Raw genomic sequence first — 26,450 nt, 5'->3', positions numbered from 1 at the left:
AATTAGCTAAGTGTGGTTGTGTGCACCTGTAATCCCAGCTACTCGGAAGGCTGAGGTGGGAGGATCTCTTGAGTCCAGGAAGTCAAGGCTGCAGTGAGCGGTGATCGCTCCACTGCACTCCATCCAGGGCGACAGAGCAAGACCCTGTCTTAAAACAGAAAATAATAAGAATACCATTCATTATCTTCTAATTCAAACGATCAATGGAGTTTCTACAGACCGAGACATACGTGGTGGCAGGACCTGCTTGTGTAACTGTTCCATCCTTTGCATTCGGCAGCGCCGAACCCCCTAGGCGACCCCGCGCTGGCCGGGGGGCACTCTTTCTTCAGCCAAAGGCATGTTCCATTACCGCCCCTCAGGGGCGCGCCAGGCAGCGGGCCGGCCGAGTTGCCACCGCCCGGGGCGCCCTGTCCCCTTAACTTCAGTGCAGACCTGGAAACTGATTCCGTGGTGCTCTAGATTGTTACAAAGTTCTGCGTGGTGCAGCCCCAGCGCGCCCCGCTCCCCGGCCTGCAGGTGGCATACGAGTCTCTCCGCTGTCAGGATTCGGGACTGAATCACTGCGGCGCGGAAACCCCTTCCCCCAACAGGATCACCGGGAAAGTGGCACCAAGCAGTCTCCATCCTTGGCTGTGGCCACGCCCCTCTCGCCGACTCCGCCCACCCCACGGGAATTGACTCGTGGCGATTGGAGGCGTGGGGGAGGTGGGCTGAGGAGGCGGGGCCTGGGAGGGGACAAAGCCGGGAAGAGGAAAAGATCGGACCCGCCCTATGGTCCCGGGTTTCTGCAGAGTCTACTTCAGAAGCCGAGGCACTGGGAGTCCGGTTTGGAATTGCCAGGCTGTGTTTGTGAGTCTGAGCTTGTGAGCGGCTGTGGCGCCCCAACTCCTCGCCAGCATATCATCCCGGCAGGTAACCTCTGGCTCCGAGGGGCGGCCCTGGTCCCTGGCTGTGGTGGGGTGGTTCTAATTCCCCAGAAGGTAGGAATGGGGTAAAGGAAGAAAGCGCAGATCTTGGGTGTGGAGGGAGTCGAGGCCTGCGGGCAAAGAAGGGAACAAATCCAGGTATTGAGAATGGGAAGAGAAAAAGGGGTAGGAGGGGATGCTGGATGCTTGGATATGCAGAAGGCCTGCTTTTGGGCATGGGAGGAAGAAATTGGGCGGTGGGGAAGTTGGATGCAATGACAAGGGGAAAATCATGTCTGCACTTAAGTTGGACAATCGAGGGGTGGAGATTGCAAGAATGCATGTAGAAGACTAAGCCTGGAGTGCAGGAGGAAGAAAACGTGCAGCAGCTGCGGGCTGGATGCAAAGAAGGCTGTTAAGCCGAAGACGGGCGTCTGCAGGGAACTCAGGCGGCGGGGAATAGCCCTGAGGCCGATCCCTCGCGCCCGCCAGGGGGCGTGGAGGGGGCGGAGCTCCAGAGGCCTTCCGAGGGGTCGCTGGGCCACACGGGGCCAGAGGGGGCGGGGGGAAACACCCCTGCCAGTTCCGGGTGCGTGGAGTTTAAAAGGTCCCAGCACCAGCGAGGGGAGGGGAGGGGCGGGCGTGGAGACCTGGAAGGAGGTACCGATCAAGCCGTGGTTACAGCCCTCTTGCACAACGGCCATAAGGACGGGTGCAGGCCAAGAGCAAGGACGTGCAAACCCCCAAGACCTGCTAACGGGCAGCGAAGCGGGGACACGCAGAGATAATTGTGCTCCCGTGACCTTTATTTGGGAAGTGCCTGCGGGGCCTAAAACTGGCCTTTGTGCCTCCGAATACACTCAGCACTGTACTTGAAACCAGATAAACTGGGCTGTCTGGCAGGTATTAAAAACAGCTAAATTCTCCTGTGAGTGTTGTGTATGTTAACACTTTCTATTCCTTGTTTTGTTTTAGGAGATAAACTACATTCAGTTGAGTCTGCAAGACTGGGAGGAATTGGGGTGATAAATTCATTCACTGTCAAGGTGAGAATTAGCAATTTCCTCCCTTCTGTACTTTCTTTGATGTGGCAGTACAGTGTTTAACTGGTCTTGGGGGCAGACCGAGGCACTGCAAGGGAGTGAGTAAGGAATATTTCCAACAACGAATTCCAACAGCTTCCTTGTTTCTTTTAATCCAGTGCCTTCTCTGCAAGAGAACATTTTCGCCCAGAAATTATTGTAGTTGATGAACTCGGCAAAAAACAATCTGGCCAAAAATTTGAGGTTGATGAAAATAATATTAAATGGCTCTTTTTTTCATTAAACTATTCTGTATTGTTATTTCAGGTTTATTTTCTGGAATTGCACAAGTATGTTAGGAGATAGGATTCAACTACTTTAAGAGTAAATGAGCTGGTGCCTGTTGGTCTTGAAACAGCCCTTCCTTCTGAAGTTGGGGTTGGGGTTGGGGTGGAGACAAAATCTTGAGGGGCAACAAAGGTGGAGAAGTCAGTCCAGTGGGGCCTCGAGCCCATCCCACAGAAATCAGATCCAGAAGAAATACAATCATGTTCCACGTGGTAGTAACAAAAAAACTTCACTGTTTTAGTTAAAAGATGGTAAAAATTTCATGGCTAAGTAATGTGAGGAAAACCTGAAGCGTTTGAGGTATGCATTATGAGATAAAGATTATTGCAGAGAATACAGTTGCTTTAACTGGGAAGGAAGTAGTGAACTAAGAAAATATCAGTCTTTTCATTTTAGGTACAATATTTGACCTCTATTAACTGTATTTGCCATCAATGATAAATTGCCATGTCATGACTGTTGCATCATACTATATAGGGGCATGGCCATGGAAGTGTAGTATCAGGAACCACATAAGTTCACTGCCTCCTTTTTTGCTTTGTTTTAAAGTAAGGATCAGTGTGACAGTGGAATCAAACATGAACTGAATCATATGCTTTCAGCTGTACTACAAATTATACTTGACATTACAGATGGGAAGTAATTGGCTCATCCACACCATTCTGTTCATTTCTTTTAGTCTAGTTCAGTTCCAGAAGGTTCCCCAAAGGAGTCTCCTAAACACTAGTAAGAAAAATTCTAGAATTGCAAATTTGGAAAGTGAAAATGGGCCTGGGGATTGGAAATACATCCAGGCTTGTCGAGAAACAGGCTTACTGTCTACTAATCATTATATTTTTATTTAAAGACCAAATTACTTTAGCTCAATTTTTAAAGAAAGATTATTTTAGGCCTCTTATCTAATAAATTTTTTAAGTCAATTCTCTTGACTTTTTTAGTCCTTAAGAGAATAAAAGCAATTTGTAGCTGTGTTGTTGGATTAAAAAAGAGTTTCGATTAGAGCATCATTAGAAGGAATAGATAACTTTTAGCAGGCTCAGGGCTTCTTTTGCCTCTAGGGACAAGGTGGGACGTGATCTTCATTGAAGCCTCACAGGTCCACCCTTGCACTTTCTGAGAATCAGATTGATTTGTATATGCTACCACCCTATCCTTAAAGTGCTGTCTTCCTAGGACAATGCACAGATTGTCCTGTCCCACTCACTAGCAGCTTACCCTTGCCTGTGAACAGCCAGAAGAAGATGACAGGGACATGCTTTGGTCCTGGGCAGTGGCCCTACTGTATAGAGATTCTTCTAATTGAGAAATCACTTTCTTCTATTTAGCCCCACATCTCGAATGTCTGAGTTATCTCTAGGAAAAGAGTTCCATCGAGAATTCTTCATCTCGCCTTTACACTTAAAGTTTCCCTAAATATGGGTCACAAGAACCAGTTGAATCTCCTCATGGCTAGTTATTTTTATTAAATAACAAAAACAGCCTCTTAAAAGAGGGGAAATACTAGCACTCACCACTCTGCTCATCTTGAGAGCCCAGTAAAATGATGAGCTGGACTGAAGTGTTTGATAAACATGAGATTGTGGAAATAATCTCATTTCACAAGACAAACCAGCAGTTGAGCATAATGATTACATTATGAAGGTCATGTTATAGAGTCAGGCTCTCCCACGCTCCAGCTAGGTGGCCTTGGGAAAGTTCTTTTTCCTTTAACAAAGTAAAACGGGAAAATGATGTCCGTTTTTTTAGGATTGTTATGAGGGCTAGCTCAGAAACCACTTGTGAAACATAATACAATACTTTGTACAGAGAAGATACTCAATTCTAATGGTAAATAGAATTGCTGTTACCTCAACTGCGCATAAATTGAATTGCATGAATTGTTCTTTTAGTAGTCACCATGTTGTTTATATATTTAGTTTCCCAATTATAATGAAATAAATGACAAGGCATGTATTTTTTTTTCTTTTTAGGTTTATTGAAGTCAAAATGTCCAAAAAAATCAGTGGCGGTTCTGTGGTAGAGCTGCAAGGAGATGAAATGACACGAATCATTTGGGAATTGATTAAAGAGAAACTCATTTTTCCCTATGTGGAATTGGATCTACATAGGTAAATGAGTTACCCCTCCGTGTAGCAAACTCAGAAAGTATAATCTGGCTGGGCACGGTGGTACACACCTGAAGTCGCAGCTACTTAGAAGGGAGAGGCAGGAGGATCCCTCAAGGCCAGAAATTCAAGTCCAACCTGGGCAACAGAGTGAGACCCCATCATTTTAAAAAAAAGAAAAAGAAAAGGGAAGGAGAAATAGGGGGGAAAAAAAAAAGAATGTAATCTGAATTATTTTGAGGTGAAGTTAGCTTTTTTTATATAGATATAGCTATGTTTTGTGAATAAAGTTTGTTTTAAGCCTAAATATATTCAGATGAATCTTCTATTTTAATTTTAACATACTGCTAGAAAAACTTGATTTATCATCTAAAAGTCAAGAATTATAAGGGAAAGAATGATTTTCAGATTCTTCTAACCTTCTGTTTCCTGTGAAGGTTTTATTTGTAATAAAGCAGTGGCAAAGAGTAGTACAATGTATTGAGAAAAGGGAAATAAGAGAGGATGTAAGAAGCAGTAAACTAAATGCAGTTAACACAGTTTTGACATTTCAAACTCAATTTTCTATCACTCTGCTTAGTCAATGGACCTGTTTCCTTTTCATTCCTCACCTTTTTCCCTTTTCATATAATTGTAGTGCAGAAAGAATTCATGAAGTTATTTAATTGAACCCCTCCTTTCCAGCAAAAGTTCCCTTAAATCCTGTGTCTCTTTGCTCTGCGAGTAAAGTGCTTGGGGACAGATGCAAAAGTCTATGTAATTCTCTCATTTTTTTCGCCATGTTTTTTATAAACTTGCTTCTATTTTTTCTATCTTTAGGTAGAGATAGAATTTTTTAAAGGGTAAAGTGGCTGAAGACTGGCATAGTAAAATATTGAGCAACACATTTCAGCCAAACTATTGGCAACTCTAAGTGTGTTTGCCTCAGCCCAGAATTAGTCATCAAAATTTGTCCTAAGGACCTGATTGAGTGGAGACATTTAATTCACATAATGTCATTAAACATACTTTTTAATTATTCTAAACCTAAGCTGCTGATGTCTATATTGAAATCATGGTGAGATATAAATGCTTGCAGAAGTCAACCAAACATATATGAAATTAGGCATAAAAACATCTTCCAACTAGGTTAAAAAAACAGCATTTTAGGAACTCCTGTTTCAGGACTTTACATGACAGTAGGTGAACTGGCAGGGTTCTTGTCCTTATAATGGCTGCAAAGATGCTTTGAGCCTCTTTAGTGTAGAATCATGAGGAGTTTTAAAGGGGAGTGACTATGACTAGGAGGAAAAAAGTTGGTGGCTGCAGACTAGATAATTTTTGGAGGCTCAAACAAGTTTTAAATTTTTCCAGAATTGCTATGATTATCACTGGTTCTTTTTGAGGAGAATGGAGCAGATAGTTTGTTTTATGTAGGCTGGACAGTGGTCCCGGTAATTTGTTCCTTCCTTTCTTATCTTGTTAGAAATGTTAAGAAGACAAGCAAAAAATCTACTAATTTGCTGGTAGTAGATTTTCCTCATGAGAAATGGTTCCTAGGAACTTGAAAATTACTGATCGTACCTCCTGTTGGAGTTGGGATTGGATCAGCATTTCTTGTGTAAGAAGATAACAAAGGATATGACTTTGCTAGATTTATATGAATTATCTAAAGTCGAAGCAGCTGGGAATTATTTTTATCTGGAAATAAGTCAAGATTACTATCTCTTTGTTTGCATCATGAGTTGGGTAGGAGATCTAAGAAAGGAAGATAAGGGAACCAAAAAGAAATCTAGAGGCATAATAGTTCAGCAAGTTTTAAGAGCTGAAAAACTTTTCTTTAAATCCTTGGAGAGCAGAATACATTGTTACATTATTTTGTTTTCTTGCATTTTAACAAATTGTTACATGCTTCAAATAAAGCTTTGCAGTCATTTTCTATGTTCCCTGGACAACCAACATTCTTTCAGCCCTGAATGACCTGCAGTCTTAGTGTTGGTGTATATTAAGCTATAACTCTCTGGTATATACAAAACCATGATGATTCCATTACTTACCCAATAAACTGTAGGCTTGTTTCCAGAACAAGCACTTGCTCAAGCATTAGATAATTAGCCGGGCATGGTGGCGCATACCTGTAGTCCCAGCGGCTTGGGAGGCTGAGGCGGGAGAATCACTTGAACCCAGGAGGCAGAGGTTGAGTGAGCCGAGATCATGCCACTGCACTCCAGCCTGGGCAGCAAAACAAGACTCGTCTCAAAAAATAATAATAATAATAATTAGGAAAAGGCTAATTTTATGACTGGCATTAATGAAGGAGCCATTAGCATTTTTGGCATCAACTGTCACATCTTTACCTCCTACCACTTTGTCAAAATACAAAAAATCCTTTAAGCCCTCCCACCCCCTTTTATTTTTAAAGAACAATATTTATTAAGGGAAAAAGGTGGCTCTTAGGCTTACACTTAATTATGCTAATTATATGGAGAGAAACCAGGCCGTTATTTCCTCTATCTGTTGAAAAACAGAAGGCAAAGGGCAGAGTTTGATGGTTTCCATTCAGTTTCCTGATAGACAGCTTCCCATTACAAGAGGAGGGGCGGCCCAGCAGTTTAGCCTCTCTTAGTTCTCTTTTTAGTTGGCACCCATGTTCTGTGTTTAGGGTATGCTAATGCTAAAACTTGCAGATTTTGGTATACTTGGAGCCTTCACTTTCTGCATAGTGAGCTCTATATGCCATCACTGCAGTTATAGGTTATAACTATCCGTTTGTCTGAAAAATTTTGCTTCTAATTTTTCTCTTTCCAGCTATGATTTAGGCATAGAGAATCGTGATGCCACCAACGACCAGGTCACCAAGGATGCTGCAGAAGCTATAAAGAAGTATAATGTTGGTGTCAAGTGTGCCACTATCACTCCTGATGAGAAGAGGGTTGAGGAGTTCAAGTTGAAACAAATGTGGAAATCACCAAATGGCACCATACGAAATATTCTGGGTGGCACAGTCTTCAGAGAAGCCATTATCTGCAAAAATATCCCCCGGCTTGTGAGTGGATGGGTAAAACCTATCATCATAGGTCGTCATGCTTACGGGGATCAAGTAAGTCATGTTGGCAATAATTTGATTTTCCATGTTCTTTTTTCATGGCCCAGACTTTCCAACTTACATGTGTTTTATTCTTATCTTTTGGTATCTACACCCATTAAGCAAGGTACAAAATTGATCAATGCATATATGTATAACTGTATATTTACACACATTTTTTTTCAAACATGCTGTTTTTTTCCCTTTATCCTTTTATTAAGTTATACCATAGGATATTGCCATTTTTATGTTTGTAATTTCATATGGTTCAACCAGATCTGTGGTTTTCAACACTGGCTGCACAATAGGATCCCCCTACAAGTTTTTTTGGTGGTTTTGTTTTGCTTTGCTTGATTTGTTTCTTTGTTTTAGTTCCAATGTTGAGTACCACCCTACACAAATTGAAATCTGAATTCCATGGGGTTTAGTCATTTTAACGTTCCCCAGGTGAATCTAATATGCAAACTTGAGAACCACCAAAGATTGTATTAAACATGATCCCGTCGTGCATAAAAGAAAAAACTGGCTGGGTACCATCGTTCACATCTGTAATCCTAGCACTTTGGAGGCCAAGTTGGAAGGACTACTTGAGGCCAGGAGTTTGAGACTAGCCTGGACAATATAGCAGAACCCTGTCTCTACAAAAATGAAAAGTATTTCAATAATTACATCAATTGCTCATGGAAGAGCCAGTTTTGTTGTTTATTCATATTTAAAGTGAGTAGGCAAAGCTGAGTGGAGTGGCATGTGCCTATAGTCCCAGCTATTTGGGAGGCTGAGGCCTGAGGATCCCTTAAGCCCAGGAGTTCAAGGTTACAGCTATGAGCTATGATCACACCACTGCCTGCGCAACAGAGCAAGACCCAGTCTCAAAAAAGAAAAAGAAAAAAAAAAAAACTGACTCGGTAGTTGAAAGCAGCCTTACTAAAGCATTCCTTCCTGCCTGGAAAAACAGTATTGCTTCTTTACTTCTGTACCAGTAGGCTTGTTGCCAAATTAAGCAAAAAACTGCCAAGTAAACAAAATCAAAGTTCAGTGTTGAAACTGAGGTTTCAGACTTTCACAGAAAGTAGTTTATGTCTTAAAAGGACCTTAAAAACAGGAATCTCTGATGTTGAAACCCAGAGGTTTTAATGTAGCCATCATTGAAAACAGTATGTTGAGGGTAAACAGTTTAGTCCTTGAGGGATCAGTTAACTTTGTTCCACCCTGTGGCTAAAACTATCCTTTAATCCTGGCCAGAGCCTTCAGAAATAGCTCCCAGGGGCCCAGGCAAGGGAAGGTAGATGGCAGTGGTGCAAACTCGCTAATCTTGCAAACGTCACCCTAGATTCTTTCGGGCTCAGTCGTGCCTTTTTTGTGTGTGTATCCTTTTTGTGTTTTGTTTTTAAGACAGTCTCGCTCTGTCGCCCAGGCTGGAGTACAGTGGCGTGATCTTGGCTCACTACAAGCTCCGCCTCCTGGGTTAAGCAATTCTCCTGCCTCAGCCTGCTAAGTAGCTGGGGATTACAGGCACCCGCCACCACACCTGGCTAATTTTTGTGTTTTTAGTAGGGACGGGGTTTCACCATGTTGGTCAGGCTGGTCTCAAACTCCTGACCTCGTGATCTGCCTGACTCTGCCTCCCAAAGTGCTGGGATCACAGGCGTGAGCCACCACACCCGGCCTTCCTTTGTTTTTGTTTTGTTTTGTTTTTAATTATTTTGGCATCAAAATATTTGTAAAAATGGCCATTGTATTTATTAAAGTCCAGAAAGAGAATTTCAAACCTCAGGTTGATTCACAGACTGTTTAAATATACATAAACCTATACAATGCATTTATAGTGCTTTGGTGCCTCAGTTTCTCCCTTTTCAGAAATAGTAATAAATTACCACTCATATTTACTTTACAGACTTTATATGTCAACAATTTTCTGTGTAAAGTAGGTATTTAATCTTCATTGTTAGCTGTTCTTCTACCAACTGTATTTAATATTCCTTTTTTTTTTTTTTTTTTTCCGAGACGGAGTCTTGCTCTGTCGCCCAGGCAGGAGTGCAATGGCACGATCTCGGCTCACTGCAAGCTCCGCGTCCTGGGTTCACGCCGTTCTCCTGCCTCAGCCTCCCGAGTAGCTGGGACTACAGGCGCCTGCCACCACACCCAGCTAATTTTTTGTATTTTTAGTAGAGACGGGGTTTCACCGTGTTAGCCAGGATGGTCTTGATCTGCTGAGCTTGTGATCCGCCCGCCTCAGCCTCCCAAAGTGCTGGGATTACAGGCGTGACCCACCGCGCCCAGCCTGTTATTAGTATTTCTGTACACATATAGATATGGCCAGCGCCTGCTGGTACCTAACCCTGCAAGTATCTGATTCAAGTCATTGAAGAAGATACAATGCAGCAAAGACTTCTGGATGTCTAGTATATGCCAGGCATATTATTCCACTCAGTAGCTGAGGCCCATAAGGGAGGTGTCTGTCCTTGAACAGCCCTTTCCTAAAAATCATCATCATCCCATTGTAGCTGCTCCCAGAATGATTTGATTGCTCCATATGAACAAGTCCTATAACACTAGTAACAATGATACCATGAGAGACCGAGCTCCGATGGCCGGCCTAAGTAAGGACCAGACCTCAAGTCCTTTGACCCTGGATGCAGTATTTGTACTATATCATAGTTCTCTCCTTGTAAGGCTGATGTAAGAATCAAATGAGATAATGCAAATTAAGCACTTAAAGCATCTGGCATAGAGTAAGGACAAAGCATTAACTACCTCAGTATTACAACTAGTATTGTTATCATCACCCTCTAGGGAGACTTCCCTGGCTTCCATGCCATGGTCACCTCTTTTCTTCTGTCATCTTATAGTCTTTTTTGGGGGGGTCTATACCCTCTTTTAGCATTTGAAAGCTCTTAATATTGCTTTTCACTTGTATATGTCTTTATTGGGTTGTAAACTTCCTAAAGGAAAGTGGCTTATGTTATTCTCTGTCCTCTCCAGATCAGTGCTCAGAAAACTTTCCTGTACATCATATAGGCACCTAATAAATATTTATTGATTTGGGGGAACTTCTGGACCTCTTCATCCACATCTCCTAAAAAAAAAAAAGAAGTTTGACATACTGCCCTATTTGTCTATGTGTCTTCTAAGTCTATATTGTATGAATATTTTCCTTGTAATTCCTGCTAGGGTATTTTTTTTTTCTTTATACCTTTTTCCCCCCTACATAGTACAGAGCAACTGATTTTGTTGTTCCTGGCCCTGGAAAAGTAGAGATAACTTACACACCAAGTGACGGAACCCAAAAGGTGACATACCTGGTACATAACTTTGAAGGTATGTATGACTGTAGCATAAGCTTCATCTTTTTTTTTTAAACAAATGATTTAGATAACATTTTTATTGCTTTTTTAAAGTTAGTTATGTGGCTGCCTAAAAATATAATCTGAATCTACAGTGTTTTTGCAAAACCCGAAAGCTGACATAAAAAAGTAATTTGCTTCCATGCCTTCCTGTGGCATGATTAAAGGCACAAAAGGGTTAGCCACTTAATTGGAAATGCCTTTAGGCAAAGACAAGGAGATAATTATGCATTTATCTTAAAGCACAGAGAGAAGATTGGCAGAAATCTGTTGTGCGTGAATTATATACATTAGATATTAATATTCTCAAATCACCTGGCATATAATCCTGCCCTTTGCTGTGATAGGGTTTGTATCTGGAAGAGGTTGCATTATATATTTGCTGAAGTTTTCTTCTTGCCCTTCTGGGTATTTATCCTGTGAAAGTGGAACATTGGCTTTTTGCCTTTTCTTTCCCAGCTACCCTGCTCCCTTTGATGGCAAATCCCACCCAAAAATTGTTGAAACAATTAGTGGGCCCTTTTCCTTCACTATTGAAGTTGTTGAAAGCACTCACACAAACAAAAAAAACCCAACACTCACCTAGCTTTTGTTTTTCTTGCCTCTTCCAAATAATATCGTTTATTGGAATCTGGTTCTGCAGGTTTCGGCACCTTTCACCCTGAACCCAAGTTAACCCTGAGCGTTGGCATGGATTCAAGTTCTATCTTTAATAACAGAGTTCAATAAGAGTTGTAAAACATGGTGATTACATGTAGCATAATTATTTCTACTTATTTCTACCAACTACAGTAGGAGTGCTCCGTATCCTCCAGGAGATTATAAGAATTTTCATTCAGTATTTGAAATGCAAGTTTTTCTCAATAACTGAGGATTAAGTGTACCCCTAAAGTTTAAAATAGATGTTGGGAATTGTAAAGGTAGAAATGTTTGTCCATTCTTGCGTTGCTATAAAGAAGTACCTGAGGCTGCATGAGTTATAAAGAAAAGAGGTTTAATTGGCTCATGGTTCTGCAGGCTATGCAAGCCTGGCTTCCACACCTGTTCCTGGTGAGGGCCTCAGGAAGCTTCCAATCTTGGCAGAAGGTGAACAGACAATAGGTGTATCACATAGCAAGAGAAAGAGAAGGGGGAGGTCCCAGACTCTTTTAAACAACCAAATTTCAAGTGAATTAACTGAGCAAGAACTCACATAATCACCAAAGGGGATGGTGCTAAGCCATGCATAAGAGATCCAACCCCATGTTCCAATCACCTCCCACCAGGCCCCACCTCCAACATTGGGAATCACATTTCAACATGAGATTTGGAAGGGACAAATACCCAAACCATATCAGTATGTAAAAGAAGTTTCAAAATTATTTGCCTTTTCTTACATGTATTTCTGCTTCATACCAGTTTTTGGTATGTCTGCATCTTCAGGATTTTAAAGACTGTATGTTTTTTCATTTCTATTGTACTTCCAAAGCAAGTTAGAATGTCCTTATCTAGAACTGGCTTTTAACTCATTATAGGCCTCAGAAATTTGTAGAATATTCAGGTTGGAAATCTGTCTGGGACTTCTGAAGTCTAGTCTCAGATGTGAGAGCTGAGAAGTAGGTCATTTGGTTGTGATAGGTAACTTTAGCCTTATTACAACTACACTACATTTATTCTTCTCCCTTTTTTTCCTCTCATTGGTTTCTCCTCTACAGAGGGTGGTGGTGTTGCCATGGGGATGTATAATCAAGATAAGTCAATTGAAGATTTTGCACACAGTTCCTTCCAGATGGCTCTGTCTAAGGGTTGGCCTTTGTATCTGAGCACCAAAAACACTATTCTGAAGAAATATGATGGGCGTTTCAAAGACATCTTTCAGGAGATATATGACAAGTAACTATTGTTCTTTTTTAACATTTTCCTTATTCTCAAGTAAGCTGACATTTGTCCTATAGAGTATGTATCTCCCTGCCCCTGTGATTCTGGGGAAATTGAGTGAAAATCATCACTGTCTCTTAAAGATAAGGGCAAAGCTGAGGTTTAGCAGGAGTGAAACAAAACCACTCAGAGTTGCTTTTAGAAGATAAACATGTTCTTAAATAAGGGCCCCACATGAATTTTTTTCAGGGCCAGGTTCCTTAATGTTTAAATAAAAGTACCCTGTTAGTGATAGGAAGTTCTAATTTTTCATGTGGGAGTTTCTACGACAGACCCATTTCCATTCTTTCTGAAGCCCATTGTTAGAATTTAAAACTCTGTTTTAGTGGAGTCATTTGAGCTTAAGTCTAAGTTTATAACAACACTGGCTTCCACAGCACAGGAGGTGAGCATGTGTTAATATTTAAGACTGGCGTAAGTCTCTTTAGGTGCAAGTGTTCAGGCCAAAATGTTCCTGAGTCATTTTGATTCCTCCTCCTGCTGCCCATCTATACCAAGCCCAGAAACTGTCCAGAATATGTTTTAGTTTCCTGAATGACACCAAGCAGTAGAACAGCCTTTTTGAAAATACATTTTTGGCCGGGCGCGGTGGCTCAAGCCTGTAATCCCAGCACTTTGGGAGGCCGAGACGGGTGGATCACGAGGTCAGGAGATCAAGACCATCCTGGCTAACATGGTGAAACCCCGTCTGTACTAAAAAAAAATACAAAACTAGCCGGGCAACGAGGCGGGCACCTGTAGTCCCAGCTACTCGGGAGGCTGAGGCAGGAGAATGGCATAAACCCGGGAGGCGGAGCTTGCAGTGAGCTGAGATCCGGCCACTGCACTCCAGCCCAGGCGACAGAGCGAGACTCCGTCTCAAAAAAAAAAAAAAAAAAAAGAAAATACATTTTTAAAATAAGCTGAATCTCAAGAATCTGATCTATAGTATAATGAAAACTGAAAAGTGAAGTAGTCATTGGGATACTCTACTGTCTCAATTGTCACAGCTTCCCTGCAAGGTGAGTAAAATTGTTCTTACAGATGGTCAAATTGAGTTTTACAGCTAGAAAATGATTGGGCTGGGATTTGAGCCAATATCTGTCAGATTCCTGAGTTTCTGCTGCTTCTACTAAAATATATGCTGCTTCTTGTGTGTCCTATCTTCTCTTTGGGACAAACAGATGATATCCGTAACAAAATCAATTTTATTATTATTCTCTTTTCTCTCTTATTTCCTAGGCAGTACAAGTCCCAATTTGAAGCCCAAAAGATCTGGTATGAGCATAGGCTCATTGATGACATGGTGGCCCAAGCTATGAAATCAGAGGGAGGCTTCATCTGGGCCTGTAAAAACTATGATGGTGATGTGCAGTCGGACTCTGTGGCCCAAGGTACGGAGGTGGAGCCTGGCCTGTAAGAACGGGGTCATTCCAGGGTAGTTCTCTAATTTGGGGAGGGGAGTTTTGTAGTCCTTTGTTGTAAAATCATGGAATGTTAAAACTCCAGGTCTACTGTCTTATCTGACAGCTAAGGAAATGAAGCTCAGAGTAGAGAAGTGATTTACTCAAGACCACATGGGAAGTAAATGCGTGGATTGACACTCTTGGCTCCAGCCTTAGATGTTAACACAGTTTCTCTCGTAACCTTTTTCCCCACTTGAAGTTTTAAAGCCTACCTGATCTGAAAAATCACTCCCTTTCCCTGCCCTCCTTGTCCTTTGGTGAAAATGTAAAAAACCAGGGCACTCAGGCAAGGAGGGATAAAGTGAGGAGCCTGATCATGTCATAACCAAGCTTTGGTGCCTGCAAAGCTCATTTATCTAGCAGCAGGACCTACTCATGTCCCTCTGCCAGCTGCTGTTCTAGTAGAATATACAACAAATGTGTTTGGCCGGGCACAGTGGCTCATGCCTGTAATCCCAACACTTTGAGAGGCCAAGGCAGTGGATCACTTGAGGCCAGGAGTTCGAGACCAGCCTGGCCAACATAGCAAAATTCAATCTCTACTTTAAAAAAAAAAAAATTAGCCAGGTGCAGTCACATGCCTATAGTCCTAGCCACTCAGGTGGCAGAGGCATGAGAATTTCTTGAGCCTGGGAAGCAGAGGTTGCAGTGAGCTGAGATGTAGCCTGGGCAACAGAACAGGACTCTTGTCTCAACAACAACAACAAAATACAAGGGTTTTTGTTTACTACTTAGCTTATACACAAATAAATTGAGCAAAGAACCCTAGGACTGTTTACAGAAATTCCAGGAGAAGTTTCATGCATGGGGTAAGGGCCAAATCAACAGAAACACAGCACCTGGTTTCCTCAGCGCCAAGTTGCCCTTCAGTTTCAGTTGCCCATGGTAGCTCTGTGAACTTGAATCTTCCCAGAGGAATGTTTGTTAACTTTAATTATGTTTGTTTTTCCCAAGAAGTACTACTTTTTCATTCTCTTACCAGTGTTAAGCATCTCCTCTCAGTTTGAAAATCAGTAGATCAACCTGGTTAAAGGTAACTTTTATGTCAGATAAATGAGTTACACAACTGTCCTTACCCTGCTTCTGTTTCTCTACATCCTCACAATCATTTGTACTGAATGCAACAGGGGAAGGAGTGTTGTTGCTTTGTGATGACTCCATGGTTGATTATTAACTTCACAGTTGATGTTGGGAGGTAGCAAAAATGGAGAAAAGAAGAAAATCAATTATATAGATATAAGAGTTGTAATGTGGTTCTTTCAATAAGAAATTACGGCCGGGTGCGGTGGCTCAAGCCTGTAATCCCAGCACTTTGGGAGGCCGAGACGGGTGGATCACCAGGTCAGGAGATCGAGACCATCCTGGCCTACACAGTGAAACCCCGTCTCTACTAAAAAATACAAAAAACTAGCCGGGCAAGATGGCGGGCGCCTGTAGTCCCAGCTACTCGGGAGGCTGAGGCAGGAGAATGGCGTAAACCCGGGAGGCAGAGCTTGCAGTGAGCCGAGATTGCTCCACTGCACTCCAGCCTGGGCAACAGAGCGAGACTCTGTCTCAAAAAAAAAAAAAAAAAAAATTACAGAAGAGAATTGTTGTATTGAGGGTATGAAAGAGAGCGAGAAAGGGCAACTGGGATATTCTTGGATCCAACCAATCCTGTGTTTACCTGCCTTCTCTTCCCAGTCCCAGCAAGTGTATGAGCAGCTTGAGGGTAGGAGACAGCTCTCATCCATCTTTATTTCCCCAGAACAGCAGAGCATTGCACATAAGAATAACAGTAATAGATTGAGCTCTCACTGTGTCCAGTACTATTCTAAGGAATATATATATATATTGTTTTCATATATATTTATGAATATATGTAGATTTATCTAATCCCACAGCAACCTAGTGAAGTAGGTGCTGTTATTACTCCCATTTTACAGATAAGAAAACTGAGCCGCAATAGCTATGAAGTCATAGAACTAGAGTGGAATGCAGGCAGTTAGTTGGACCCTGACCCTGAGCCCTCCATCAAGGAGTAGGTACCCCTGAGATAAGTGAGGGGAAAATGCAGCCTTTCCAGATCCATTGGCTCTGACATCTGGAACAGGGATCCTGCCTTCTGAAAGGCAGAATTATTGGTGATTCCATGTGCTCATGTTTACTTTGCTTATCAAGACCTATCAAGATAGAGTCATTCATGTTCTCATTTCTGAGAGACTCAGTGCTCTTCATGCAGTTGGACCCAATGCTTCATGCTCCGCCGCTTACAGGGTATGGCTCTCTCGGCATGATGACCAGTGTGCTGGTTTGTCCAGATGGCAAGACAGTAGAAGCAGAGGCTGCCCACGGGACTGTAACCCGTCACTACCGCATGTACCAGAAAGGACAGGAGACATCCACCAATCCCATTGGTAAGATGGTGTTTACATTGATTTCTCACCAGAGAGTGCTCTCCAAAGGATATCTCCAAAGCAGCTCAGATGTGTTGCCTTGCCTGCTCAGTGTTTTGTGTGCAAAGTCATCACTAAGTAGCTGATCTGTTCTACTAATAAGATCTATTTGAATATGCTTCTTAAAATATACAATATATGCTTTTCTGTTTTGTGGGAGAACATAGGTTACAGAGAAGAATTATCAACAAGCATTTTCCTTTACCCGTGGTGCAGTGAAATGTCACATAAGGCTACAAATCTAAAAGTCACATGGATAGATTCTTTCAACCAGTTTCAAAGATAGCACTTTAAAAAGAGATTACAGCCTGGAAAAAGGAGACCAATATAGACAAGAGATAGAAAAGAATGTGACCTTTTTCAAATCAGAAAATGCCTTAAGTTTCAAGCACTAGTACCATGCCATGAAAATGTGTTTTCTTAAAGTTTCTGTTTGGTAAAATATTTCTAACTTTCCTAAAACTTCTGGCCCATGTTGTTAGTATCTAAAGAAGTCTGTCACCTAAACAAAAAACTATTCTGTTTTTGGGAACTATGAGACATTTGGAAACCTCTGTAATTAGAATGATGGGAGTGTTGGGTATTTTCCCCCCCTTTTAGCTTCCATTTTTGCCTGGACCAGAGGGTTAGCCCACAGAGCAAAGCTTGATAATAATAAAGAACTTGCCTTCTTTGCAAATGCTTTGGAAGAAGTCTGTATTGAGACAATTGAGGCTGGCTTCATGACCAAGGACTTGGCTGCTTGCATTAAAGGTTTACCCAAGTAAGTATAAGATGCCCTAGTGTCTGTGGTCAAATTAACACTTATCCTCATTGGGCTCAGAGCATCAGTGCTTTCTGGAATTATATAAATTGTTATTCATCATCTAGTTCAGGAGTCAGCAGACATTATCTGCAAATTGTCAGATAGTGAACGTTTTAGGCTTTGTAGGACATACAGTCTTTTTGCAACTATACAACTACTCAACTTTGCCTCTGCCATTGTAGCAGAAAAGCAGTCATAGACAATACAGAATCAAATGGTGTGGCAACACCCCAATCAAACTCTTATGTTCGAAACCAGGCTCGATTTGGTTCATGTGCTGGGCTGTAATTTGCTAACATCCTATCTAGTTGACAATCATTGAATGAAAAGGTTCTATTTAATTTTAAGAAGCAGATTATAGACAAATAGAAACAAAGGTACTTCAGAGGCTATTTTATTCTACACCTTTATTTTCTTTAACTTACCGATGAGAAAAGTGAGCAGCACAAGTTTAAGGTATGCAATTGATCATAGTCCCTTAAGTATCTGTAACCAATATTTGGGCAAATATTTGACAGCCCATATGTTTACTGAGCATTTTTCTGAGAACATGGTAGCCAGTATCCTGGAGGGATTGGCTCCATATCTCAACCAGTGCATCCACAGAGGTCCCAGGTAGGGTCAGTATACCCCATAATGGGGATATACTTGATCACTGCATGTTTCTTAATTAAATTTTCAGCAAGATTGCAGTGTTTGAAATGGTCTTATCAGTGGAATACCTTTGTAGCCTATTTAATAGGCACCTGTCAGCAGGATTATGTTATCCAGTCCATTGTCTTTTGTTTTTCCTTTTTTTTTTCTATTGAGACAGAGTCTCACTCCACACAGGCTGGAGTGCAGTGGCATGATCTCAGCTCACTGCAACCTCTGTCTCCCGGGTTCAAGCAGTTCTCCTGCCTCAGCCTCCCAAGTAGCTGGGACTACAGTTGCGTGCCACCACGCCCAGCTAATTTTTTCTTTTTTTGTATTTTTAGTAGAGACGGGGTTTCACTGTTAGCCAGGATGGTCTCCATCTCTTGACCTTGTGATCTGCCCGTCTTGGCCTCCCAAAGTGCTGGGATTATAGGTGTGAGCCACCAGACCTGGCCCGTTTTTGTTTTCCTTAAGACACTGATAGAAATAATAACATTATATCCTTTTTTAAGGACATGTAACGGTTTGTGGGAAGGTGGGTAAAGGTTTGGCTATGCCCTGAATAAGTTTTGTTATGTTTAAGAATGAGGAAGAAGTGGGATGATTTTGGTCTCAGCAGCATTAGTCTGAACTGAAACTCCATGATAATTTCACCCCCAAAGCTATGTAGCAAGAAACCTAACTGAGTATGTGTGGATGAGTCTCTACTGCAGGTTGCCTAGAGAGCCTGAGTACTGAGCCTGGGTCAGCCCCAGGAACCTTGAACATAGTCATTGTCTATAAATTTTGTAGCTTACTAACATGAATGCGTTTTCTTCCAGAAACAAAGAGAATACTATTTTAAGTAGCATTTCTAGGACTTTACAAACTAAATTTTCTTTTTTTTCCTCCCCGTTAGTGTGCAACGTTCTGACTATTTGAATACATTTGAGTTCATGGACAAACTTGGAGAAAACTTGAAGATCAAACTAGCTCAAGCCAAACTTTAAGTTCATAACTGAGCTGAGGAGGATAAGTGTCTTTTGGTAACTAGGTCTATAGGTTTACATTTTTCTGTATTACACTCAAGGATAAAGGCAAAATCAATTTTGTAATTTGTTTAAAAGTCAGAGTTTATCTTTTCTATAAGTTCACAGCCTTTTTCTTATATATACAGTTATTGCCACCTTTGTGAATGTGGCAAGGGACTTTTTTTAAAATTTTGTTTTATTTTCTAGTACCAGCCTCGGACTTTGGTTAGTACTGATTTGTATTCACTGTCACTTTTTCTCATGTTCTAATTATAAATGACCAAAATCAAGATCACTCAAAAGGGTAAATGATAGCACAGTATTGTTCCCTAAAATATGCATAAAGTAGAAATTCACTCCCTTCCCCTCCTGTCCATGACTTGGGCACAGGGAGGTTCTGGTGTCACAGATGTCCCGTTTTGTGAGGTAAAGCTGTTAAACTTGCACATGACTGGAACAAAGTATGAGTGCAACTCAAATGTGTTGAAGATACTACAGTCATTTTTGTAAAGAGCTTGCTGAATGTTTCCAATAGACTAAATATCGTTTAGGCCACAGGAGAGTTTGGAATCCGGAATAAATACTACCTGGAGGTTCGTCCTCTCCATTTGTCTCTTTCTCCCCTGGCCTGGCCTGAATATCATGCTACTCTAAATATAGCATATTTCATCCAAGTGCAATAATGTAAGCTGCATCTTTTTTGGACTTCTGCTGGCCTGTTTTATTTCTTTTCTATAAATGTGATTTCTCAGAAGTTGATATTAAACACTATTCTGGTCCTTATCTTCTCCTGAACTGTTGATTTTAATTAAAATTAAGTGCTAATGACTATTCTTCTGCGTTTCTGTTTATTGGATGCCAAGCACCATGCTACATCCTAGCCATAGGAATGTCATCTGAAAAAATTTTCTGCTCTTAAAAAGTTTACCATGGTGGAAATAGATAAGTAAATAGTAAGATGTAGATCCTGCAGTGAAAGGAAAGAGGACCAAAGAGGGAACTAAAGGAAGAATTAAGGAATATTAGAGAATATATTCTATCTATGCACATGCTAAGGAGTTTAGTCATTATATATATATTATCTTATAAATGATTAGGGAGCCAGTGAAGACATTTAAGAAATAAGGGACTTGATCATATTTTTATTTTTAAAAATAGCACTCTGGGAAACTTGTATAAAAAATGGATAGTGGCTTTGGGAGGCCAAGGCAGGCGGATCACAAGGTCAGGAGTTCAAGACCAGCCTGGCCAATACGGTGAAAACCTCTACTAAAAATACAAAAATTAGCCAGGCGTGTTGGTGCACGCCTGTAGTCCCAGCTACTCGGGAGGCTGAGGCAGAAGAATCGCTTGAACCTGAGAGGCAGAGGTTGTAGTGAGCCGAGATCACACCACTGCACTCCAGCCTGGGCAACAGAGCAAGACTCCATCTCAAAACAAAAACAAAAAAGAATGGATAGTAGGGGGTGGGGAGGAGGGTGTTGGGTGCAGTTGAGGAAGGAGGACCAGTTAGGAGGCTGCTGCAATACTTCAGGTGGGAAATGATGAAGATCTGACCGGAACAGTGGCACCAGGAAGAGAGTGGGATAATCCCTGGGATAACGAAGTTGAATGGATGGGTCTTGGCAAGATCAAGGATATGTGGGCATGGAGGGACAGGAGCCAAGTCAAAGATGCTTCCCACTTTGTGGCTTCACACCTGGGGAAAGGCTGCTCCACATCCTAGCATCTCTGGGAGGGAGGCTCTGGTGAGCTTTTGCGCTCTTACACATCAAAAGTCAGTGAGTTGGGGTGGAGATCCTTGGTAATTTCTAGTCTACCTTCCTGGCAAGCTTGGAATTGGGCCCCAGACCCTGCTCTACACAAATCTCCTTGAAGGCCCAATGAAACATGGAGCTTTTCAGAATCCGATGGCATGGAGCTTATTCAAAATGAGCTTTTGACCAACTTCCCTCAGCGCTTACCCCCAAAATACATCCCAATCCAAGCCCACAGTCCCAGAACAGCCCTGTTGAGAAGAGATTCTCATAAAGTAGGGGAGGCCCATGTGGCTTGGGCAATTTATTACTGACCAAATTGAAGTTAGAATCCAAACCATGTGAGCTCTCCTGGCAAGGGAAATAAAAATCAATTTTCACATAAGATAACCGGTGTCAGGTCACTCAGGTGGTAGGAAAAAAAAAAAAAAAAAAGCATTGCTTCCAGTTAACATCAAGAAAGAGGCAATAAATATTTTCATCTCATGTATGATTCTGAAGATTTTTCAGTAAAAGATTTTGTAACCTATATAATCTGTAGTTTGTAAAAGGAATAGAGATCTACACAAATTAGAATAGAAAACACATAATCATTGTTTCTCTGGTGGCTTTTTGCTGATAAATTCAACTAGTCTTTACCTCAATATAATGACATGCCAATGACTCATTTTAACATTAATACCTGTAAGTTTTTGTAATAGGATAGATTGGGATTATAAGGAAAAGGAATGTAAATTCTTTTTATGTGCCTTCATACTATCTCATTTAATTCTCACCAGAGTCTTAAGAAGTTGACTGTATACCACTGATATTTTTTATGAGAAAGCAAAAAATTAGAGATGTCATTAATAATTAAACATGGAACTGATATTTTCTTCCAAAAGGCCACAGGTCTTTCGCTCTTTGGAAAATAGATATTTTTTTTTCTCTTTTGAGATGGAGTCTTGTTCTGTTGCCCAGGCTAGAGTGCAACGGCATGATCTTGGCTCACTGCAGCCTCCACCTCCCAGGTCCAAGTGATTCACCTGCCTCAGCCTCCTAAGTAGCTGGGATTACAGGCGCCGGTCACCAAGCCCGGCTAATTTTTGTAATTTTAATAGAGATAGGGTTTTACCATGTTGGCCAGGCTGGTCTCGAACTCCTGACATTCTGCCTCAGCCTCCCAAAGTGCTGGGATTACAGGCGTGAGTCACCGCACCCAGCCATAAACATATTTAAAGCCCTCTGATGTCCATTATACTGGTTAAATGTAGTATTCTTCAGATTGTTAGATATTTGGCTTCTTATAAAATTCAAATTGTTTTAACATTTTAAACTTTACATCCAAAAAAAAAAATTGTCAAATAAAATGTGTTTTGCACTCTCCTCCTCTCATCTAAACTTATTACTCAGCTGAGCACAGTGGTTCACGCTTGTAATCCCAGCACTTTAGGAAGCTTGAGGTCAGGAGTTTGAGACCAGCCTGGTCAACATGGTGAAACCCCGTCTCTACAAAAAATACAGAAATTAGCCAGGCAGGGTGGCTGTAGTTATTCAGGAGGCAGAGGCAAGAGAATCACTTGAACCTGGGAGGCAGAGGTTGTAGTGAACAAAGACTGCACCACCGCACTCCAGCCTGGGCAACAGAATGAGAATCTATCTCAAAAAATAATAATAATTTAAAGAAATAAACTTATTATTCTTTTTTCAGATTTTTGACTGGTAACCTCTTCATAACTGTTAGATCATCCATTTCCTCTTCCATTAACAAGATTTTAATAAATTTTAAAAGTGTTTTGGGCCAGACATGGTGGCTCACACCTGTAATCACAGCACTTTGGGAGGCTGAGGCGGCCAGATCACTTGAGGTCAAGACCAGCCTAGCCAACATGACGAAACCCTGTCTCTACTAAAAATACAAAAATTAGCCAGGCATTGTGGCGGTCACCTGTAGTCCCAGCTACTCAGGAGGCTGAGGCAGGAGAATCACTTGAACCCAGGAGGCGGAGGCTGCAGTAAGCTGAAATTGCACCACTGCACTCAGCTTACTGCAGTGAGATTCCGTCCCCCCCCCCCAAAAAAAAAAAAAAGTGTTTTGTTTCTACTGCTTTGACCAAAGTTGCAAAATACATCAGTGGCCATTTTGAACTGTAACTTGGGACTCACATTTCAGGTTTGGGTAGGAGATGAAAGCATCATATACAACAAAATTATGGCATTGGACTGGGTGATTTTAAATAGTTCCTCCAGCACTCACAAGCATCCTCAGAGTTGATCCGGTGAGTGAAAATCAACATTTGGCCTAATGTCTATCAGGATCAGCATTTAGCCAAGAACCCAGTTAATGTTCTAAAATAATTAGCAAATGAACAGATGCTGACCAATACATTCAGAAGCTGATGGTTTATTATGTAACAACCAGAAGATCAGAATTGTTGACCTGGGAAATGATTACTCTTTAGCATAACATAGAAGGCAGCAGGATCCAGGGACAGGGAAAATTGAGTTCCAGACTTCAAAACTCTAAATTGTAGGTACTGTTTCTTTTTTTTTTTTTTTTTTTTGTTTTGAGACGGAGTCTTGCTCTGTCACCCAGGCTGGAGTGCAGTGGCGTGATCTTGGCTCACTGCAAGCTCCGCCTCCTGGGTTTACACCATTCTCCTGCCTCAGCCTCCCGAGTAGCTGGGACTACAGGCGCCCGCCACCTCGCCCAGCTAGTTTTTTGTATTTTTAGTAGAGACGGGGTTTCACCGTGTTAGCCAGGATGGTCTCGATCTCCTGACCTCGTGATTCGCCCGCCTCAGCCTCCCAAAGTGCTAGGATTACAGGCTTGTGCCACTGCACCCGGTCAATTGTAGGTACTGTTTCTTAAGAAGAATTTCTAACTGAAAATATTTAAAATTTAATCTTAGCAGTCAGAATCACAGCTCCCCTGTGTTCTTGCTTGATACATAAAATCCTTCTACAACACTAACAAGTGACCTATCATCTACTTAAATATTAGATAATAATTATTTCCCCCAAATTAAGGGTCTTGGCTCTTCTTATTAAGAAGGAAATTAGAAACTAATATAAAGAATGATAAGACTCTGGATATTTATATCAATACTGATAAAAGTTTTGCACTCACCTCTCTAATATTAGAGATTTTCACAACCCCTATTTTTAATATTAGGGAGAATGTAGCTTCCAAACTGTGAATTCCTCTGGAACAAGAAACTCAAAGAACTCTGAATTTGGATGATATCTCAGACTCTGCAGGAGGGGAATTTTGCAGATATTGTAGCATTGTTTATGAAACTGGCCCAATTGTCCCATAAAACTAATATTTATGGTTTCTTCTGAATAAACAGAGAAATTGGCCCTCCTAGTCTTAAAACTTGAAAAAGTTACATTTGTCTTATCTGAGTTCCTTTCTCAGGAAATAAACCATCAGGCCTCTCAGCATCAAGGAATTGGAATTTACGAGATCATTGCATCTGGACAAGCAAACATCAGACCCCTCACCCATCATGATTGTTGAGGCAATTCCCTGCTTCCTGTTGACCAACTCCTCTCCCTTACCCCTCCCTAATTCCTGTTTCCCTGAATGTAATTACATTTCTTCCCTACTTTATAAACCCTTAATTTTAGTCAGGTAGATGGATTTGAGACTGATCTCAAATCAGTGGGTGAGACAGATTGGGTTCAACTCTGAATACAGCATGGGCAAGTGGGAATTTACAGCCAATGAGCAGGGTGGGGTCAATGGATGGAAAATTACCAAGAGGAAACATCAGGGGTGAGAGGGATTCTGGCTAAAGCAACCAACAAGATTCTTGTTGAAGAGAGACCAGAATGATCAGACATCACCCAGGAGATGGTGGAGGATGAGGAACATGATGACACATTGAGGATGATCAGATATCAATAATGGGAGGTCCTTGCTAAAGTGACTTGTCAGGGTCCTTTGCTAAAACTGGATTTTACAAGAAAATACACAGATGGAGCTAGCAGAAGATTCAGAAGCCTGACTAAAGTCTGGCCAAGCAAAACTGTATCTTGGTCAAGTAATACAGCATCCTTCTCTGTATATGTTAATAAGGGAAGAGGAGGAAGGATGCAAAATGTTGGTTTGTCCTCACATTGGTGAAATTAGCTTTGCTTATTTAGTGAAGGTGGTAGCTGCCTTGTGAATTTACTGTTCTCTCCTTTGTAAATGTAAGCAACATGTAGGGAGATGGTATGCACACTAATCATCATCAAGCTTCACCCATTGTTTCAGCATCCATTGATGATTTTATAAGTCCATCATACCTTCTATAATTATTACACACATTAGCATAAAAAGAGTATATATTTATATTACCATAAAGAACAGCTTTCTCTTCCCTCCATTCCTCTATATTGGTATTATTGGTATGGACTCACAGATTCTTTTTTTTTTTTTTTAGACAAGGTCTCACCCTGTCACTGATGCTTGCATGCAATGGCATGCTCACAGCTCACTACAGCCTCAACCTCCCAGGCTCAAGTGATCTTCCCACCTCAGCCTCCCTTAGCAGCTGGTGAGAGGTGACAACGTGCTAGCAGCCCTCTGCTTGCTCTCAGTGCTTCCTCGGCCTGGGCGCTTGAGGAGCCCTTCAGCCCACCACTGCACTGTGGTAGCCCCTCTCTGGGCTGGCCAAGGCCGGAGCCAGCTACCTCTGCTTGCGGGTAGGTGTGGAGGGAGAGGCCCTGGCGGCAACCGGGGCTGCGAGTGGCACTCACGGGCCAGCGCGAGTTCTGGGTGGGCCTGGGCTCATTGGGCCCCACACTCGGAGAGGTCAGTGAGGGGCTTAGCAGCCGGGCCAGCAGCTGCGGAGGGTGTGCCAGGTCCCCCAGCACTGCCGGCCCACCAGCGCCACTCTCGAATTCTCACCCGGCCTCAGCCGTCTCCCTGCAGGGCAGGGCAGAGCTCGGGATCTGCAGTCCGCCATGCCCGAGCCCTGCTCCCGCTGTGGGCTCCCGCGCGGGCTGAACCTCCCCTATGGGTGCGACCCCGTGCTCCACAGTGCCCAGTCCCATCTACCGCCCAAGTGCTGAGGAGTGCAGGCACACAGCACGGGACTGGCGGGCAGCTCTGCCGGCGGCCCTGGCACGGGATCCACTAGTCAAAGCCAGCTGGGCTCCTGAGTCTGGTGGGGACTCAGAGAACTTTTGTGTCTAGTGGGAGGATTGTATATGCACCAATCAGCACTCTGTGTCTAGCTCAGGGTTTGTGAAAGCACCAATCAGCACTTTGTATCTAGCTAATCTAGTGGGGACCTGGAGAACCTTTATGTCTAAAGGATTGTAAATACACCAATCAGCACCCTGTGTCTAGCTCAGGATTTGTGAGCACACCAATCACTGCTCTGTATCTGGCTAATCTAGTGGGGACTTAGAGAACCTTTAGTCTAGCTAAAGGATTGTAAATACACCAAGCAGCACTCTGTGTCTAGCTCAAGGTTTGTAAACACACAAAGCAGTGCTCTGTGTCTAGTTAATCTAGTGGGGACTTGGAGAACTTTCATGTCTAGCTGGAGGATTGTAAATGTGCCAATCAGCACTCTGTGTCTGACTCAGGGATTGCAAACACACCAATCAGCACCCTGTCAAAACGGACCACTCAGCTCTCTGTAAAATGGACCAATCAGCTCTCTGTAAAATGTACC

The 26,450-nt window shown here is 42.1% G+C and overlaps 1 protein-coding gene across 2 annotated transcripts; it reads left to right on the top strand.

Annotated features, from left to right (window-relative positions):
• The first annotated feature begins 715 nt into the window (after positions 1-715).
• Positions 716-19,872, top strand: IDH1 (isocitrate dehydrogenase (NADP(+)) 1). 2 transcript variants are annotated; one of them, XM_023219901.1, is made up of 10 exons: positions 716-915; positions 1,884-1,954; positions 4,249-4,386; positions 7,171-7,462; positions 10,660-10,765; positions 12,486-12,663; positions 13,930-14,081; positions 16,409-16,549; positions 17,279-17,351; positions 18,928-19,872. In XM_023219901.1, the coding sequence occupies exons 3-10, from the start codon at positions 4,265-4,267 to the stop codon at positions 19,016-19,018; spliced, it is 1,155 nt and encodes a 384-aa protein (XP_023075669.1). In that variant the 5' UTR covers positions 716-915; positions 1,884-1,954; positions 4,249-4,264; the 3' UTR covers positions 19,019-19,872. The 2 variants fall into 2 exon arrangements, with proteins under 2 accessions (XP_023075669.1, XP_023075660.1); XM_023219892.1 differs by having other exon boundaries at positions 17,189-17,351.
• Positions 19,873-26,450: the final 6,578 nt, after the last annotated feature.

Source organism: Piliocolobus tephrosceles, chromosome 11, assembly GCF_002776525.5.
Source record: "Piliocolobus tephrosceles isolate RC106 chromosome 11, ASM277652v3, whole genome shotgun sequence".
NCBI lineage: Eukaryota > Metazoa > Chordata > Mammalia > Primates > Cercopithecidae > Piliocolobus > Piliocolobus tephrosceles.
Note: the sequence above shows the minus strand (reverse complement) of the source record. Positions and strands in the feature narration are given on the sequence as shown.

Coding starts and splice junctions, on each gene's coding strand:
- IDH1 (XM_023219892.1), top strand. CDS start 4,265: ATGTCCAAAAAAATCAGTGGCGGTTCTGTGGTAGAGCTGCAAGGAGAT. Junction 10,766..12,485: donor CCTGGTACATAACTTTGAAG/GTATGTATGACT, acceptor TCTCCTCTACAG/AGGGTGGTGGTGTTGCCATG. Junction 14,082..16,408: donor GTCGGACTCTGTGGCCCAAG/GTACGGAGGTGG, acceptor CGCCGCTTACAG/GGTATGGCTCTCTCGGCATG.